We start from the raw sequence: 20,469 nt of genomic DNA on the forward strand, positions 1-20,469 counted from the left end.
AGTATTTTATCTATAAATAGTATATTAGTCTGTTAATACATAATAAACGGGGTTGTTTGAATATAAATAATGGGAAACCCAGTGCTGATCTGATTATTATTGAGAGTAATGTATAATAAACAAGTGAAGCAATTCATTGGATTTGGTAAGAAGTTTTTGTTTTTTTCCTCTATATATAGTTTGATTTTACAAAGTTTTAAAGGGTCAATCACAGAAGTATCATTTTCAACAATGTGAGGCTTCCCATGCTGAAGAATTCATGAATATTGCTTGGAAAGCAAGAAGTATAAGAATCCATTATAATATGAAGCTCACATTCTACCAACCGGCTTGAGAATTTCCCGTATTTGGATTGACCCCATCTCTTTTTATAGCCCAAACTTCTATAAATCTCAATTCACTTTTAAGTCCTTCATTTATAACTCTAGATCTTCTTCTTGTCATTCTTTTTCTTCTTCTTCTTCCTCCTCCTCCTCATTATGTCCAAAGCAAATGTGAGAAAGTATGGTCTTGAGAGGAGCAAAAGTGTCAAAGAGACACAGAAACCAAGCCAGAGCTTTTTCCCCAAATATCTCAAGAAAGTGTATCCAATTGGGCTTCAGAAAAGCACTTCATCTCTATCCTTATCATCATTGTCTCTGTCTCTCTCGCAGAACTCAAATGACTCTTCTCTCACAGCAGATTCTCTGACACCATTAGACCAGAAGATCTCATTGGCTCTTCGTTTGATTTCGCCCCGTGAGAAAAAAGAGCCTCCTCCTGCAACTAAAACTGCACAGCAGCAGCAGCAACCAAGTCAACAGAACAATCCTGCAGAGCCTGGGGAACTGAGAAGGTGCAATTGGATCACAAAGAACAGTGGTATGTTCATTTTTCTCAGTTCCAATATATGTTAATCACTTTGGAAAGTTTGATGCTCTCTTCTTCAGCATTGAAGCTGCTAAGCTGTTCTCAGTGAGGTTCTGACCTTCAACTGAAAAGCTAAAGTAAAAATAGATTATACGGGTATATACGCAGAAGAGAACTTCAGATAAGGTTTAGTATAGGCGTATAATTGATACCTCTTATCATGAACATAACTAAATGATTAGCTTGATGCCCTTTTTAGGGAATGATGAAAGCTTTTACTGCATACTTTACATGAAATTTTAGTAACATCAATTACTGCTTCACCTACTTGACTTGTACTCTTGTAGCAATGAATCTGTTTGCTTTTAGTCATTTGCAGTCAGAGAAATTGTGAGTATGAAAATGACAGAGGTCTTGTGCAGATAAGGTATACATAGAATTCCATGACGAATGCTGGGGGGTTCCAGCTTATGATGACAAGTAAGTTTCTTTCAGAATTAAAATCATAACTAGTTATTATTTTCCATGCAATCACTGTGATGTGATCCCTCTTAACCTGTTGAATCATTAAACAGCAAATTGTTCGAGCTGCTTGCAATGTCTGGCTTGTTGATGGACTACAACTGGACAGAAATTCTGAAAAAGAAGGAAATTCTCAGGTATTCACGTTTCTTTTAGGATAATCTTCTATTTATATGCCAAATGTAGATTTAAAACAAAATATAATCTTCTATTTATATGATATTATGCTTCATACAGAGAAGTTTTCGCTGGATTTGATCCGCACACAGTTGCAAAAATGGAGGAGAAAGACATCATGGAGATAGAATCAAACAAAGCTCTTTCACTAGCAGAAAGCAGAGTAAGATGCATAGTAGACAATGCCAAATGCATAGTAAAGGCAAGTATTCAAACCAATAGTGCTAATCTTCTAAATGGTCAATAGAGAGAGAAGGAGGAACCGGTCCCACTTTGCTTATGTGGATCTTCCTTCAATTTCCTCAAACTAGTTAACTATAACTCTAGCGTCATTATGATCCTATTATCTTAGGCATCAGGAGATATTACATTGTACTCAAAAAATTCCCCCTCTGGTCCTATTTATAAGGTCTTAGTCCTACCTAGTAGTCCTTGATACAAGACGCTTTACAAAATTTAATGAAACATTTATGTTAAATCTTCTTACCTCTTTATAATGGCTGTTTCATCCCCTCTCCTTAATGAATTAAACCATTCAAAGAGTACTGCTATTCAAAAGTTGTTAAAATTTTTAATATTTAACCAACTTTAGCAGTTAATGAAGAATCTGATATGAATTTGATGTTCGTGATCAGATTGTGAGGGAATGTGGGTCTTTCAGTAATTACATATGGGGGCATGTAAACCACAAACCAGCCATTAACAGATACAAATACCCAAGGAATGTGCCGCTGAGATCACCAAAGGCAGAGGCCATAAGCAAGGACTTGGTCAAGAGAGGGTTTCGGTTAGTGGGCCCAGTTATAGTTCACTCCTTCATGCAAGCTGCAGGTTTGACCATTGACCACCTTGTGGATTGCTATAGGCACAGTGAGTGTGTAAGCCTAGCTGAAAGACCTTGGAGGCACATCTGACTTACGAATTCTAAGACATTCTTATCAACACTTGATTTATAGAGTTGGCGGATCAAATCACCAACTTGAATCTTCTGCAAGACTGCAACTAATGTACAGTCCAATAAGAAAAGAGATACAAATCCTGCTCAAGTAGGGCTTGAGTTTGAGTTAGTATGATTGTGTGAATGCAAAAAACGCCTTTGAGAAAATTGCCTCCAATTAGACTCGACAGTGCTCGAATATGACCTAGTCATATGGCCATATAAAAAAACAAAAGAGATACAAAGATTCATGGGATTCACTTAACATGCAGATCCAGAAGTTGAGTCTCAGATCATAGTGTTTTTAACTTGGTATTCTTTATAGATTGAGTATATCTAAATTTTTTTTAATATGATTCAGCTATAAATATTTCAATTGGATTTGATGAGAGAAAATTTTCAACTTTGTATTGTGGTTGAGCATGTAAATATATGTATAATTACAGCCAACAAATCCAGTTTTTTTTTTTTGTTGGAGGATTTTTGGGTGATGTTTCTTTATTATTCTTTTGTCCAATGTATAATGATAAAGTACCATTATTGCCACAATAAATAAAATGTGTTGCTCCGTATTTGGATGATTATTTAAACTCTTTAGTGTTTGAAGGTATGATAACACTTTATATGTTGGTTGGCAAAGCAAGGGCATTGAACCAATAAGAATGTAAAATAAAAGTTAAAAATTAAAAGTATAATTCTGTAATATGCTAAGTGCTGTTAGATGGAGTTTACGTATCATTACTTTGTTTTCCTTTTCCCAATTCGAAACCAAGATTTTTGTTTTCTTCTTTTATGTTTGAATGGCTGAGTATTAAATAATTTTAAGTTCAAATTTAGGGTAAAAATAAAGGCCTAAAAAATATTTACGGTGTCAGTAAAGAAAGAACCCAACGTGATGGCTACAAATCTGAACATATCATAATTAATGGATTTATAGTTTAATTTGGTGAGAGATGATTAGTTGCTTACAACTCCCTTCACTCTTAGTTAAACGTAAGTGTTAGTTAACTAATTTACATAAATTAATATAATTAAAGTTAGTTTTTTATTTAAAAAAAGTTGGCAAAAAAATTTATTAAAAAGATGTTTTGATTCTCTTAAAATCCTCATTTTAATCATTTATATTAGAAATTACCTAATTGATAATAATTTCTTTTTAATGTGTACAATAATAAGAATAGTTTAAAAAAAATTATAAATTTAAAATACAAACTAAGCTACTAGGTTTTGCATTTAGGAATAAAGCAACCCCTTCAACTCACTTCAACAATTATTTTGATATGTCATGTGTCATGGTGTCACTATCATCCAACTCAAACTTAGTACATGATTTGATTTCAAAAACCCATCATAACAAAATTAAAAATCTTTTTCTAATGAAATCAAATGTAAAAATTCACAACTATGCTGAATTGGGTTCCATGTCCCACACAACAAAGTATTTGCTAGGGTTAGATTCAAATTTAAGAACGATAAAAATAAAAAAAATCCATAATTATAAATATGAAAAGACTAATTTTTGCATTTATTATTCTTTTGAATAATGATGACTTCAGTCACAAGCCAACCGCCAAAATAATGGTTTGAAGCCTAGGATTCCTCTATTTATTAGTGAACAAAAGGTTTAGATAACTTTATTTTCTTTATTTCCAAATAAATATTATAGAAATAAAATAATCATCCACCAACCCATCCTGCTGGTCTTTATGATGAATTGCACTTTTTAATTATGGGCTTGGCTTGATGATCATGGTGAAAATGTTCATAGCCAACAAGAAAGGGGCTAAAAACCTGTCTCAAACTGCAAGCCAAAGATGCAACTCAAGTTAACCATGTCATCTGAAATAACTTTTTTACAGTTAAACATGTCTTTTATTTTTGGAAGAATTATTGTAAGATCCCAAAAAATGAATGTAATCATTAAAAGGTCTCATAATAACTTAGCAGTATGTAATAACAAGTTTCAGTATAGAAAATGACAATAAATTCATACTGCTCACTTATTATTGGGACCTTATAGTAATTTTCCTTTTATTTTTTTATACTATTAGTGATGTATGCATTCTACCTTTTACAATAAGGGAGGAACTCACAATTTTATGCTTAAAAAAAGCTTTAAAAGAAATGATTGATGTCATTGAGTTATAAGATTCCCCTACCTTTCGAATTTATATAATTTGTTTGTTTGTTTAAATTTTTTTATTAACAATATTTATATATTAATATTTATATTATTATAGTTATATTCGAAACACGCCCTTATGGATAATTCCCTGTCCTACTTTTCACAAAATTATAATAAGTTACATGGTCAACATAAATTCGTTGGGAGTAATTTGGTCGGCTTAATATCAAATCTCAAATTCATCTTACAACAAAGTAATTGGAGACTTATTTGATTTTATTCTCGGTTTTCTTAAGAATAATTAGTTTTGTGGAATATTTGTTTGGATGATCTATATTGAAAATTACACCTAAAAAACAGGGGGGAAAAAAAGATCCTTTGATAAAATTAATGCAGATATGTTGAATACCCACAATGCACAATGAATCAAAGATCGTTAGTGGCAGCTAAAGGCGGCGAATGGTAGTTATCGATTATCAGATGACAGATAGCGGTGGTTGATGAGAACTGGGTATGTTTGGCGGCGGTGGCAGCTGATGATAATCGCTGGCGGATGATAATGTTGGAAATGGCTGGCGAAAATTGGCAATTATGTGGCGCCTGAAACAATAAAAAAAAAAAATTTAAGGGCTTAATTTTATTTTAGACTAATATCATTTTTAGTCTTAGAAATTAAATTTTGTTTTAGTTTTGGCCTTTAAAATTTAACCTTATTTTAATTTTTTTAACTGCTGAAATATGAAATAAGTGGTTTTAGTTCTTAAAATTTAACTTCATTTTGATTTGCCTAAAGATTTAGTCCTTGAAACAATATTTTTAATCCCTAAAACAATGACTAAAACTAAAATGAGGATAAATTTTAGAAACTTAAACTATTAGTTTCAAATCTAAAAGTCAAATTTAAAGGACCAAAACTAAAAGATCAAATTTCAAGAATTAAAAATGATACTAATGATTTTATTTTTCTATGCATGGAAAACGATTAAAAAGTACCCATGAATTTATATTAAATGTTCACCAAGTATCATATATTTTTGTTGGGTTCAAATCTACCGATATCAGCTCAAAATGGGTGCAAAAATGACACAAATGTTAAAACATCCTAACGTCTATTACTTTTGATAGTAAGACCCGTGATATTTTTAATAGAAGTATCAAAGTCTCCCCAGTTAATAAAAAGGGGTTGATGGTAAAAAAATACTCACTAAATTATACTAAAAGTCCACAAAACATCATATATTTTTTAATGAAAGTACCAAAATATCCCCAGTGTCATTAGAGTGTATTATAGATTATTAATTATAATGCATTTTTATAATTAGAATAACTCATGCAAAAAAGGTTCAACTGGAATTGAATTAGTTTTCAATGATAAGTTGTTTTGCACCCCCAGTTTTTTGGAAGATAAGTTGTTTATATCAGTGGCATATAAGGTTGTATGTTTATCATCTACTCTATATTATTAAACTTAGAGGGTGTTTGGATGGAAACCAACTACGGTTTCAAAAGTGCTTTTACAGTTTACGAAGTAAATATGTGGAAGAGTTTGTCTCGTTTTACGTAAAAGTGTTTCTGAGAAGCACTTTTGAGGGTTGCCAAACACCCCTTTAATAGTCAACTTGAAATATCTTTTATGATTATACTCAATTTTTTGAGAAAATTTAAAGCCACTTTTGAGAATAGGGCCTATAATATTTTTAATGAAAGTACCAAAATACGCTTAATTAAGGAAAAAGAAAAAAAAAAAAGAAACCATTATCTCCTTCCACCCTTTCAAGAGTCTTCTCGATTCAGCTCCCTCCTAAGAAAAAAGCTCTCCCTCATACACAGTGGATTCAAATTCTTTATTTCCTCACAATCAGACCTTAAAATAAGGCTTTAGGGTTCATGATGGGAGAAGGATCATAACTTCGAAGCAACAGCAGCTCATAGCTTCAAGGCGAAATCTAAGATGACCAACGTAAAGGATCACAAAGCAAGGGATTTCTCAAGTAAAGATATTGTTGTTCATGAAGTTGTAAATGAATTGAAGAGGATTGTGTTCAATGTATGTGGGATGAGAGAGATTGAAGAGGGATAAAACACTGCCGTCAGGGTGTTTTAATGGTGGTGTCACTTTTACACACATTTTGAACTTGCATAAGTAGATTTGCACCAAATGAAAATATACAACTTTGGTGAACTTTTGTACCTGCATTTCTATCTTGAAGATGTGAAGCCTAGAATGCATTTTTGTCTACCTTGTACCCTATCTGTTGTTTTGGGTCGTACAAGCCCCCTCTATCGTTACTGGGCTTACTTAAAGTATTGGCCTGGGTAAGAATCGAGCATGTTTGTTTTATTTGTTGCTCTTAAGCAGGTATTTTTATTTAAGCGTTTTAAGCACTCTATGCGAATGTTCAAAGTGCGGGCATTATAGTAATTAGCAACTAATAAATGAAGCGTAAAGGTGCATCTATCACCCTGAAAAGGTACTAAAACTAATATTAGAGTGCTGGACGTGCAAAAAAAATTTAAAAATATCGGGATGCTGGATGCTCCTAAAAAATAAGATTAGAGTGTTGGATATATCTTTATTCATAAATGAGTAGTGATGCCAATCGGCCATAGTAGAGATGACATGTTTTGTATGATTATTTGGGAATCTTTGAACACACGAGCATGGATAATTGTTTACTTTCATTTATCAAATAAAGTTCAAGATCATAGTTGTTTAAATCTCAAAAAACAGGGTTGGTCATGGGAAATAGTCTGTGATTGTTAGTGGCAAATGAGGAAAAACAAAAACAAATGCAAGTTATTTTTATTTTTCCATAATGAAAAAAAAAAAGAAGAAGACAGAAATAATTCCGTGAACAACTAACTAAATAATTTTTTTATTCTTAAGAACAAAAAGTTGATAAAAAAAGTTGATAAAAAATATAATCAAAGAACCCATTCATTTTCCCATTCATTTGTGTGATACTTTGGGATTTTTGGCTCATGGAATATATGTTTGGACAAAGATTTAAGACCTTGAACCATGGGATAAAGCTGAAGATTAAGGTTATTAATTTAAGTCTCAAAATTAAAATTGTTTCTACACACTTTATTCTTCATATTCATGCTTTGCGGCATCATGATTCATGTGTTCTTAGTTTTACTAAAAGATTCCCATCTCAAAAAAGTCTTAGCATGCCAAGTTCGACAAACTTGGACCGTTCAAAACCTTTGACCTATTTTCAGCCACAAGCACATAGATTAAGAAACTCGCGAGTGTTAAACATGTGAACTTTGCCAGCAAAATGAGTAACAAATATGTCCTTTCTTGTGAGACATGATGGTGCATTTACAAAGACCCCACAAATGATTCACCCACATACTTCCTGGTATAGTTTTACCACAAGTACCACAAATAATCTCCAAATTTTAAAAAAAAAATCTCTTTTTCTACAGCTCTATTTCTTTTCACAAGTGGTTGATATTTGATATCACTAACTTATTTCAAATACTATTGAGCTTAAATGAAGAACAGTATCCTAATATACTGCTTTTTTTTTTTGGCTTTAAATACAAAGGCTATGGATTAAACCATCTGAAGAAGGAAGTTATATTCGTTTTGTTTCTTTTGAGTGGTGGGACTTACTTTATAAATCTTGTTTGACTCCATCGGAATTTCACCATTTATGTCTTCTTCTGTCTATCTTTATAAGGTGCCATATTGGATCTTAAAACACATGAAATTTCACTACAGTATTAAAGAATTAGAGTGAGATTATGTCTTGATAATAAATATCAAGATACCCTTAGTCCCTTTTTAACAACTTTAACAAACTGTGCATAAATGATTTGAGAACTTATAATAGCAAAATTTACACACACACACACACACATATATATATATATATGAAAATTTACAACTCCCAATTTACATAATCACATGTTTTGTTAAAATTCACAAGTGTTCATAAATAATTTTATAAGTACATATATACATTTTAACAACTAATAATAGTTTAACTTATAAGTGCAGAAATAGCAGTTTACAACTCCCAATTTACAAAATTTGCATTTTTTTGGTTACATAGAAATTTACAAATATTCATGAATAAATATACAAATACACATACGTATTTTAACAAGTCACAATAACAAAATTTATAAAAAATCAATAAGAAAGACGCAAATTTGAAGAGTATTTGGATACTTCCAAAAAAACACTTTTTAAAAGTATTCTTATGTAAGCGGAGACAACTCCTCTCATATATACTTATTTTGTATGTCTTAAAATTACTTTTAAAATTATAATTTGTTTTTCACCAAATCGAAACATAATTTTTTCTATTCTTTTAATTCAAAAAAAAATTTTTTGAGTTGAATTAAATTAAAATCACAGGGATCTTTAAATAAAGTTCTCCCTCAAATTATCTTGTGACATCTATTGACTGCCTACATTCACAAATAATCCCGCAGGTTAGTAGTAGGAATGGAATCTTCAAGGACCTGACCTGAACCTTAATTCTATGCCATGCTTAGAAGCAGAAACTTTCTCAGAGATCAGTACAGGTTCTTTTTCAGGGTTGTGCTGGGTGTCCGGTTGAACCAGAGTTATTGTTCTGTTCATAAGTATTTAGTATCAAAGACTTCACTATCACTTTGCCTTGGGAAGCTAATTAAGGGGACAACCAAACAAGCCTCAGCGTCACTCTTCTCTTGTCTTATTTATAGCTTGCACTCTCAACAAAAAAAAAAGCTTCGCATCCACATTAGGGGGACAATCATCACTGGCCACCTTCAAAAGCAACTTACAGTACAAATAATAATCAGTCATCATACCTACAGACAGATTGGCCTTCCACTTCATCCCATCTCACTTTTCACTTTCCCACAATGTTCGCCGGCTAGTATCTTTTTACATATTGATTCATGGAGTATTTAAATTATTAAGAACTAAGAATTTTTAAGTTATTTTATTATTAAAAAAAACCCTCGATGCCAAATCTGTTAGGTTTTAAGGTTTAAAAATTTGAATAATTTGATCTGATTAGTTTTAACATTGTGTGTCAAAATTAAGTTTAGCTTGACACTTCCAAGTTCTAAAGCTGGTAAAATACATAAGCCAGTAAGCATGCTGGCCATGGTCAAAAATATAATCATCATGGGCAGACAAACTAATGAGAAAAATACACGGACACCCACAAAAGCTAATATTGAACAATATCTTTGGTGAATCTGTTTGTGATTATCCTGCTTTCTAGCTTACTTGAATATAAAAAATGGTTGAAAGTGACATTCTACATCTCAATTGAGATCAAAACCAAGTGCTATGAGCTTGTGGTTTATCTTCAACTTCTCTCATAGTCAATTGATTCTATACCCATCTCACACCATCAATTTGACAGCAACTAATTACTTATTTTACCTAATGAAATTGATGGCCTCCCATATCATTAATTGACAGTTAAACTTTAAGAATAGAAATGAATTTCATATCATGCTTGGTTCCTTTCTCAAAATATTTTTATATACTTAATATCAACAAAAATATCAGGTGTAAATTATTTTATAATGTGACTTAACAACTCATCGATATCATCAACCCATTCAATGTGAAATAAATTGATAATATCGCTGACAGTGCAGGGTGAGAAAAACAGAATAAAGGAGAAGACAGGAAACAAAATACAGGATGATTTGTTGATTCCCCAACCCCACCACCACCGCCTAAAGAAGGCGGCTTTATTCTAGAAAACAAGTTTCATCAACATTTTTCTTAGATAAGATAAAATAAAAGTGACTATGATGCATCATTCTTTTGAATTTTTAGCCAAAGTTATCTCCAGCATCATCACTTGACCAACTGCATTGATATCTAATATTTACCCCCCCCCCCCCAAAAAAAAAAAAAGACCCACCGATTATGTCCTTGCTCATCATGAAGGAAAGAAAGACCAATGTTTCATAGAAACTATTACTTCCACTTCCACAGCTAAGTTTTAAACAAATACAACTCGATTGTTCTAAGTAACACAGGACTTTCATTTTGGCCAGTGATACTTCCCTACAATCCCAGAATCCCAGTGAAAACAGGAAGACTGATAATCAAAATCAAAACGAACGGGAACAAAGGCTTCTTTATATACAGGAGTTTCATTTCACGAAGGATAAAAATTATTTATCAAACATGTCCTAGGGAACTCGGCAAGCAAAAAAGAACATATCATATAAAAATACAACCTACAAGGCTTACTACTCAGCAAACGCCAAGAATATCTACATCACTACCCCGTGCTCTCTCCTCCAACTAAAGGCACTCATTCGAAACTTCCAACCCATACCTGTCCTAACAAATCCTTCATTCTGATATACCTATAAAGCTTTTATTCTCCATTCTATAGTCTTCTCTATCATATCATTACCGCATTGCTCTTAACTTCAAAACTGGCATGAAGTACCAAGCCTCTGTCTCTGCCTTTGACCTAAAGTTATTGATTTCCTTTCAGCAAATGCCGGGTGCAGAAGCTCCTGAAACTTCTCCAGAAACACATTCCACTCATCTTCAGTCATATCCGCCAGCTTCACAAAGCTTATGCTTCCAGGAAGCTGCTCATTGGCACTCTTATGACCAGATGTTGATGTATTACCAAAATAGCCAGTGTCAACTTTCCCTGCTGAAGATTTCTGGAGTTTCTGGTCCTTCTCATCTAACATGGTATTAAGTGACATTGAAATTTTAGAAATATTTGGGTTCCCCTCTTGAGGAGGTAGGGTGGGAAGCCCCACATCTTCTCCATCACTCTCCTCCTCTTCCTCCTCTATAGTCTCCTCTAGTTTTGAAAGCGGATTGCGGCCATGCCCATTAACAAGTCCAGGCTGAAAACATGCCCTGCTAAAAAAATCATCAACTGAGATCTTTGGATTGAAATCAGGCCCAACTTCATCACAGTCTAAATCAAACTGGAATTCCTCATCTCCCAGCTCAGTCATCCTTGGAGACAGCTCCTCTCTCTCAGCTAACATCTTCCTTGCCTCCAAACATATAACCTCAAGTTCACTAGGCTCCTCCTCCCCACGACGGAATTCCCTAGTCATCATCTCACCAATTTCAGCAAGACACAGACCAAAAGCAGCAGCCTCCTTGAGGAAAATGGTGCAAAGTTCCAAGACCCTCAAACAAGCTTCTCGAATCATGGGCAATTCCATTCGTAGCATCTCACAATCAACAGCAGGCTCAAGATTCTTAATGTACTCAAGCTCATCTTCAGAGAATGGAATTGAAGCTTGAGGCCAATGAATCCACTCAAAATAAGGGTCTTCCAAAGTTTCAGGCAGACAAAGCCCATGATCAATAGGAATTAGCTCCACCTGATCAAATTTTCCTACTCCCAGTTTCCTAACTAACAAATTTCCAGCATGCCTATCTGTGTTAAGAATCCTTATGTCTAATATCCCTATACGATGCACAGCTGCAACTGGGAAGCTAGATGTCCCATGATCACTGGCATCAAAATCATGAGGTATGAACTGCTGGAAAGATGCAATCTTGCTAACTAGCCTCTTCCTCTGGAAATTGTTCACGTTGACCCCATCATTAACATTAAAGATCGAGTGAGTAATCTTGACCAAGGCAGTTGGGGGAACATTTGCAAAATGTTCATAATCAAGAAGATAAGCTGCAACTTCCCTGAACCCTGTCTCACCAACTCGAACTGAACGCTTCAAACCAGGTTGTCCAAGAGCTTTGCCAACAAAGCCTTTCGGATTGTTTGGAGCCAAGGGCTCTTCATCCGTTGGTTTTACAATTGCGACACTGTCACCTCTGCTGTTCCTGAAATAGTATGCACCTCCAAGCCCACTATGAACAGGAAGAGGATCAATTCCCATTTTTATGGCCTTCATAATTTCCTTAGCCAGTTCTTTCATTCTGTCAAGACGACTTGATTGCCCTAAGATCTCAATAGGACCACTCTTATCCCTCTGTTGAATATCCCTTCCAGTGGGAGACAGACAAGGCGTGGATGAGCTTCTGTGCATAATATTCCGTGTAAGGAGAAGGGGAGAACCATTTCGAATTGCACTAAGATCATTCTTCAAAACAGTATCTCCAAATGTTAGTGAGCTCTCATCTGTCGGAACGTTAAGTGCAAGCTGTAACTTCCTCTTCACAGTATGGGCATTGTCACTTCGATCCAATTCCATGCCCAGCACACACCCGGTGTCAGTTTGCACAAAAACTTGTTTCCTTCCAGCAGGTTGCCTCCCTTGCACACTGCTGCTCCCATGGAATTCCCCAACAAGTGGACTTATCATGACTGACACAGCCATCTGGGTTTGAACAGGGCTGTCCAGTTTTCGAGACATCAACTTTGGCTGGGATCAGATGGCAGCCGAGATGGCAATGGAAGAGAGCTTCTTCCCTCTCCAGAAGTTGCCAAGCTCCAGAGCCAATGATTACCGTAAGAAACCAATTCCTTGTCCCGCAGCGATCATTAACCAAAAGTGAAGTACCCAATCTCAACACAGATCCACGAGAGAAAAGAGAAGGACTAAAACAGCAAGGGTTAACTGATACTCTGGCTACGTTAGCAGGCCATCACAACCAGATGGCAAAATCCAGATCTGCGTACACTTGGAGATTAAATCAAAATTCAAAGTCAAATACAAAAATTGGAAACAAATTACACAGAAAATCAATACATAGAACACCGAATGAGTTGAGCTGATTTGAGATGGAAGACATACAACAGTAAATGCCAGAAACAGATTACATAACTACAACCTAAACGAAGTCTTAATTCCGGAAAACTTGAAAACTGCAGCGGCTTGGTTTTGCATCTACTAGGTATCACTTAGTCTTTCCAAGAAAACTTACAATTCAAGTGTATCATCAATCATAATCATTAAAACAACCACAATCACCTCATCGAGTAGTTAATATTTCACAGAAAAAACTAGAAGTGAGAAATCGCGGAAACGAAACGCTTTCATAACTCGAAGAGTTCAGTTTGTTTGCTAAGAAAAAAGCCCCAATATATCATCACCTGAGAATCAGAAAAACCAAAACTAGTAAAAGCAAGCTAGACCCCAGCTGATTTGATACATTTTATCCATAAATGTATGGAAAAAATACCAGAGCAGGCATTAGCACGGTTCCCCTCCCGTAAAGAACAATGGTTCACGCAGACAATCCAAAATAAACTCCATCAGAAACACCAGAAGAGGAATTAGATGTAAATGTAAATACATCCTATCAAGGGATCAAACTGACCGCCAAGAATGTAAAAACTCACCCGCAATGCGAAATCTGAATCAAATAACAAATCCCAGAAGTGGCCTGCGGTTCCAGGAAATTGGAGGACGAACTGGAAGAGGGTTATGACGAAGGAACCCTATCCAAATCCGAGAACGACGAGGACGTTAGAAATACAGCAATGATCAAAGGGAAAGACAAGGAGGAGTCGACTCGGAAGGGGATTTCTTGTCCAAGCGACAATCCCAAATCCTTCTCCCAATCTTCTGTTCCTTTCTTGCTCTCTCTGTCTCTGTCCTCCCGCTCGCTCAGGCCTGCTCCCGAGGGAGGTTCTTTAACCCCAAACGCGTCAAGCCCGGTTAAGAAACTAACCACGGTTAACACTTAACCTCTCTCTCTTTCTATCTCTTTACTCCCTATGGCGATGCAATGGAAGAGTCTAGAACTGGCAAGGACGGCCGTCGGATCAGAGGACGATGAAAAGATCTGAGCCGTGAATGGGAGGGGGTGACGTGGACATACGGTATTGGGGGATGACGTGGCGGGTCTCCCCGGCTAAGCGGGGAGTATTCGGCGAATGAAGGATGGTTTCTCTCTCAATCCCGCTGCGACGTTCCCATCGTTTTGAATCTGTCAAGACTGAAATTCCGAATATGCCCTTATTGTTTGACTGGGGTCACTTTTTCTTGGCGAAGAAGACTGCAGTACCAGCGTGGATCCATGGTGGATGGTCAAGTGGGACAATCTTATTCTTAAATTGAAAAGATGTGTGCATACAATTCAAAAAAGAAAAAATAAATAAAAATAAAAATAAAATCACTTTTACATTTTCTGAGATAAAATATTCCTCAAATATTAATCTCATATAAAATAAAATAACTTAAATCACGTAATGGAGTCCTTTGTTAAACTTTTGTTATTTTTACGGTGAATTGATTGACTTTTTTTTTTATAAAAAGACAAAATGATATATATATATATATATGAAGCTTTAAAGTCGACAAAGTATTAAAGTAGAAGGAATTTAAGTTATGTCCTAAAAAATAAGAAAATATATTAAGAGAAATTTGCTTAAAAAGAAAAACATGAAAATCATAAGTAAGAGCCAGAATTTTTTACCATGTGACTGATGAAGGCTTTTTTACCAAAATACTATAAACAGTAAAGTTATTTATCAATATGTTGTATTTAAAATCATTCTTGGCAAGAACGACTTTCAAATTATACACAAATCGTTCACACAACGAACGATTTCTGAAATCTCTCATGCCACCAACGATTTCACTTTTTTCCTATTCACTCATCATGTTAGGGAATCTTTGCTAATTCTTGCGTGCGAGAATAAGAATCTCTGACACTATGACATTGCCAATTTTTCCTATTCACTTTTTTCCTATTCTTGTGAGGCTACAGCATCGTTTGTGGTTTTTTATATATTACATGTGAATTACTTCATCTCCTACTCTTTTCTTCTTCTTCTCTTACTTCATTTCTAAAATCCGCACTCTCTTCTTATTCACTTGTTTCATTTTCATTATTCTCTTGCTTTATTATTTTTTCACTCTTACTTCCAAACAAGACAAGTTTTTTTATTGTTGCTGTAAGTATGTTGTTTATCTTCTATTTTTTTCTAATTGAAAATGAAAATGCAAGGGAACAGGAACTTCTAATTATTACTCAAGCTTGTGACATATCACCGTCACCATCATCCATCTTCACCTCTGTCGAGCCTACATAACTTAAGTCTCATTACATGGCACCCTCATCATCATCCCCTTCCAACTCAGCCAATCCTTCTCAATTTCAACCATTCATGATTTTATTAGATAATCCTGTATTATTTTCAGCTAAATACAATGCTTCTACTTTTGAATATGGTGGACCATCAAATGAAGCATTTGTCACTCCTCAACAATCTATACATTTAAATAAATCACCTTGGTTTGATTTGAACACGCTAACTACACAAACAATGAGACACTTGAATCTCAAGAAATTGACATACAACAACAATGGCCACAACGTATGAGAAGGAGGCCAAGATATGGTACTAGAAGTCAGTATCAGTAACGTGGATAATTTTTTCTTTATAAACTTAATTTTTATTTATTATTTTTATAATAAAATATTTATTACTTTTTATTTTTAATTAATATACATCTTATACTCATTTCACAATTAGTTTTAATATCATTATGTAATTATCAACATTTTCCTCCCATTATTTAGTCATCATTTTGTCATTCAAATGATTGATAAATCATTATACTAATTATTTTAATCAGGAGAGAAGGTGAGAAGTCGTCCAGTAGCAGATGAAGTTTTGAAATCGTTCACCGGAAAAACGATTTTTGAAGTCATTCACCTGAAGAACGATTTTTGAAGTCGTTCACCTAAAGAACAATTTTCATTCACTTCACGCACATCGAGGATTGATTATGAAGAAGTCATTCACTAGAATGAGTTTAAAAATTGTTCACCTAAAGAATGATTTTAAACATAGCATATTGATAAATACTTTTAAAAGTGCAGCATATTAGTAAATAACTTTGCTGTTTGTAGTATTCTGGTAAAAAAAGCCGACTAATGAAGCTTCATGTTGACGAGCAACTATTATATTAAAGGAGATCTCCTGAAATAAACAAGAATTATAAATCCTAAAATAATTTTGTAGCTACATCCAACATTTTAAAATATTTTATGGTTTATCCTATAAAATGATAATTTTTCTTATTAAAATTAAAATAAAAATTTAAAATAAATAAATAAATAAAAACCAAGAGCCCATGGTAAATAAGCAGGTTGAGAACTAAAAAGATTACATCAGAATGAGCTTATATTTTGCTAACCCAACCTATCACTTTTTGGCAAATTAAGCTCACAGGTGCAACACATATTACAATCTTTATAGCTTAAAGTATTTTTTTCTTAGGAATAATATTAACCTTCTCATTGACTCTTAAAAAAAAACCATTAAATAAATAGGCATAAACACCCCTAAGACACCTTTTCATTATATTTTAGGATATTTAAAATATTAAACAAATTATAAAATATTTTAGAATACTAAAAACACTTGACAAAATACTTTAAAATGTTCGTGACCTTAACCCAATCCAATCCAAAAAGTTGTAAATAAATTAAGACTAACGTTATTTTTTAACTTTACAAGTCATAAACAATATAGATGGCATATATTATACTTCTTGCAAAGTGCTAGACCTACGAATGAATTTTTTTTTAAAAAAAAAAATCATCTGGATAAGCCTATCTGAATTTAATATAGCTTAAGTCACTATTAACATTAAAAATTATATTTATGATATTATGCCATCAATTTCAGCCACAAAATCTTTCTTCATTACTCTGATTTTACCTATTTGAGAGTATACAATGCAAATATATATATATATATATATATATGAGATTTGTATTAAATTTGTATTTAATGGTTGTAAATGCGAAAAACATATGCGCTGTATATATAATATATAATCTATCAGAACAATAATTTAATTTCTTAATTGCATTTAATGACAAGTTGGTCCTAATTCCCAGATCATCTAATATAATACTACCTCCGATCCTAATTATAAGACCTAGTTGACTTATTTAAAGAGATTAAGGAAGTAAGTTAAGTTAGTTATTTGTAATAAATAAGTGTTGTCATTCCTAAAATATCCTTGCTAATTAAATATATTGGCTAGAACTATCATCATTAGAAGAATTATCTTAGAAAAAAATACATAAATATGAGAGACAAAATAAATTGGAGTCTTATAATTAGGACCAAACAAAAAGTCAAACAGGGTCTTATAATAAGGACCGGAGGTAGTATATAGAGATAACGAGTGACAAAAGATTTCATGGTTTAATAAAGTGCTCCATAAAGCATTTGTTTAAGCTAATTTTTTTAATGTTTTCTATCTCTTTTAGCTTTTAACATTATTCTATAGCTGTCATCCATATTCTTCAGTTTATTTTCCTCTAAAATAATTCATCAATGGTTTTTTTAAACACTTAAAAAATGGGGTTTATTTGTTAACCCCCCTGAAAATCAGTGCTCCAACCATTAGTGAACATTCGAAGAGAGAGAGAAGGTAAATAAAAGTGACTAGCTCCCACCAAATTTATAAAATTAAACTTTTATTTTTATAAGTCCATATATATCATTTACAAGTTTATAAAATACTACTAGTATTTACAGGTCAAACTTTGTACCTAGCGTACTCACATTTATTGTAAATTAACTTTCAGTTATTAGTATTTTTGTCTCATCCTGTGATTTGTTTTAAGAAAAATTCAAAAAACAAAAGTATTTCTAAAATTTTAAAATTTTAAATTAGCAATGACTACAAAAATGCATTATCATTTATTTTTTAAATGTTGTTCATTGTTATAACAGTGTAATAAATAAGGCTGATTTGAAATTTTAACATTTAAAGGTACTTTTTTGAGATTCTCCCTTCATTTTAGGGGTTAGTATTTACCTTAAAATGGGCTCACTTTTAAAATTATTGGTTTTAAATTTGAATTATTAGATTTTATGCATGGATGATGACCAAGGCATTTGAACTTGTAGGTAGAGCAGGTAAAGTGAACTAGAGCCTAGACAAGTTATGCCTAAAAAGACTGTTTCATGACAACTTAACATTTAGTCAACCTCCCGTCCACAAAACAGGCAGGTGGGTGGGTTGGCCCTCCGACCTTCATCTTTAAAAATAAAAAAATTATAAACTTTTATGAACAAAATTCTCCTTATTTTTATATTTTCACATAATTATATAATTAAATTAATCTTAAAACTTGAAATATAAAATATAATACAATTTTAATAGTTATTTTATTAGTATAAAAATGGTAATGAGAAATCAAATTTAAAATTAAAGTCTCTAACAAAATACAAAGCTATATGTAAATTAAGTAAAAATGATAAAAAAAATTTAATTAAAATAAAAATAAAAATTATAATAAAATTTTAAAAATAAAAAGTGCGCTAACCCATTAGATTGGCAAGTAGGCTGAAAAAAACTGCATCCAAGTCCCCGTTTTTTTTTTTAACCCAACCCTTCAGCTTACAAACTCAACCTATATTACCCGCCATACTTGTAGGTGTAACCAAGTGCTTAGAAAACATTTTGGATGTTGTGGATCCACATTATTAAATCATGTTTGGATAAGAATAATGAAGATTTTCAGGAAAATGTGATTTCTTGTGAGTATGATGGATTATATATATATATATGGATTACGTCAAATGTGCCTAAACCTATTTATTGTGAATTGATGTATTGGTTTGAAATATCCACAGGCCTAACCATTTTGTATGGTAGACTTTTAAATGGATAATTTGTGATTTTTTTAATTATGTTTAACTTAAGTTGTTTATGAAATTCTTTATAAATATTGTCACACATATAACTATATAAGTTCACCACAAGTAGCCTCCCCCTCATGATTGACCCAACGCCTAATATGAAATTGAATCAAAATACTAAAATTTAAATTTAAGCTTATATTTTTAGCAAATTCTTAATTAGGCCAAAAAGCCTAATTAGAGATTTATAAATGTTGTTAAAAGGCAAAAATATTTTTTTGTAGTTAAAAAAAATAAAGGTACCTATTTCAAATAGATATAATTGGGATTTTTCTCTTTATCTTCAATTTTTTAGTATATTTCTATTACCTTAAATAAATAACTTTTGGCACTAAAAATTTGATTCACAATATTTTATAGTTAAAAAGGTAAAATTAAATATAAAGTCTTGGTTTGCTTTTCACTAACATAAAAGCTTTTCACTAACATAAATGTTTATGCAATTTAAATATAAAAAAATTTACGTCATCCAGGATATAAAGAATTTTTTTTTTTTTTAACTTTGTGAGAACGAAAACAGCAATGCATGCCCTCTCTTATTTTACTTTTCTTCTACGAATTTTTTTTATTTTTGCACCAAATTTATATATATGTTATTTAAATTGCACAGATATCTTTATTTTTTGAGATTATATAATTCTTTATGAGATTAATGTAAATTTACTCAAGACTTTAAATTTAATATTAATTTTTAACTATAAAATATTCTGAATCAAATTTTAATTTTAGTTAGGAAAACATATATATATAAGTTAATGAAAAATATATTAAAAATTGAAGTAAGGTAAAAAAAAATCCCCAATTAACTCTAATTAAAATACTTACCTTTAATTTTTTATAGACGGACATTTTGATCTTTTGATAATATTTACAAATTTCTAATTAGTCATCTTGGACTCATTAGGAATTTGTTAAAAATATAAGCTTGAATTTGAATTTTGGTCTTTTCAGTTAAATTTAATTAGGATTTTTCCTTTTATTTTCCACATAAAACTCTTTAATCTCTTAAAAAAATTTATTTATTTTAAAAAGGGTTAATAAAGTATTTTTAATTCATAAAATCTTATTTCATTTTGATTTTGATCTCTAAAATTTCAAATGAATAGTTTTGGTTCTTAAAACAAATTTGTTTTAGGGACAAAATTTTTTTAGACAAATCAAAATAAAGTCAAATTTTAAGAGCTAAAAATACTAGTTTTAAATTTTGGGAACTACAATATAGTATTAATCCTTTTAAAAATTTTGAATGTTTC

The 20,469-nt window shown here is 32.4% G+C and overlaps 2 protein-coding genes across 3 annotated transcripts; one reads left to right on the plus strand and one right to left on the minus strand.

Annotated features, from left to right (window-relative positions):
* The first annotated feature begins 409 nt into the window (after positions 1-409).
* On the plus strand, positions 410-3,075 carry LOC114758612 (DNA-3-methyladenine glycosylase-like). Its single transcript, XM_028947671.1, has 5 exons — positions 410-861; positions 1,272-1,329; positions 1,425-1,508; positions 1,609-1,750; positions 2,184-3,075. The coding sequence occupies exons 1-5, from the start codon at positions 480-482 to the stop codon at positions 2,460-2,462; spliced, it is 945 nt and encodes a 314-aa protein (XP_028803504.1). The 5' UTR covers positions 410-479; the 3' UTR covers positions 2,463-3,075.
* Positions 3,076-10,685: 7,610 nt separating this feature from the next.
* LOC114758618 (phosphatidylinositol 4-kinase gamma 5) lies at positions 10,686-14,163 on the minus strand. 2 transcript variants are annotated; one of them, XM_028947683.1, is made up of 2 exons: positions 13,880-14,163; positions 10,686-13,208 (listed from the first exon to the last, which is right to left on the minus strand). In XM_028947683.1, exon 2 carries the CDS (start codon positions 12,948-12,950, stop codon positions 11,025-11,027), a length of 1,926 nt encoding a protein of 641 aa, XP_028803516.1. In that variant the 5' UTR covers positions 12,951-13,208; positions 13,880-14,163; the 3' UTR covers positions 10,686-11,024. The 2 variants fall into 2 exon arrangements, with proteins under 2 accessions (XP_028803516.1, XP_028803517.1); XM_028947684.1 differs by having other exon boundaries at positions 10,686-13,217.
* Positions 14,164-20,469: the final 6,306 nt, after the last annotated feature.

This window comes from Neltuma alba, unplaced genomic scaffold, assembly GCF_004799145.2.
Source record: "Neltuma alba isolate B1F8T4 unplaced genomic scaffold, ASM479914v2 tig00010740_pilon, whole genome shotgun sequence".
Classification (NCBI taxonomy): Eukaryota; Viridiplantae; Streptophyta; class Magnoliopsida; order Fabales; family Fabaceae; genus Neltuma; species Neltuma alba.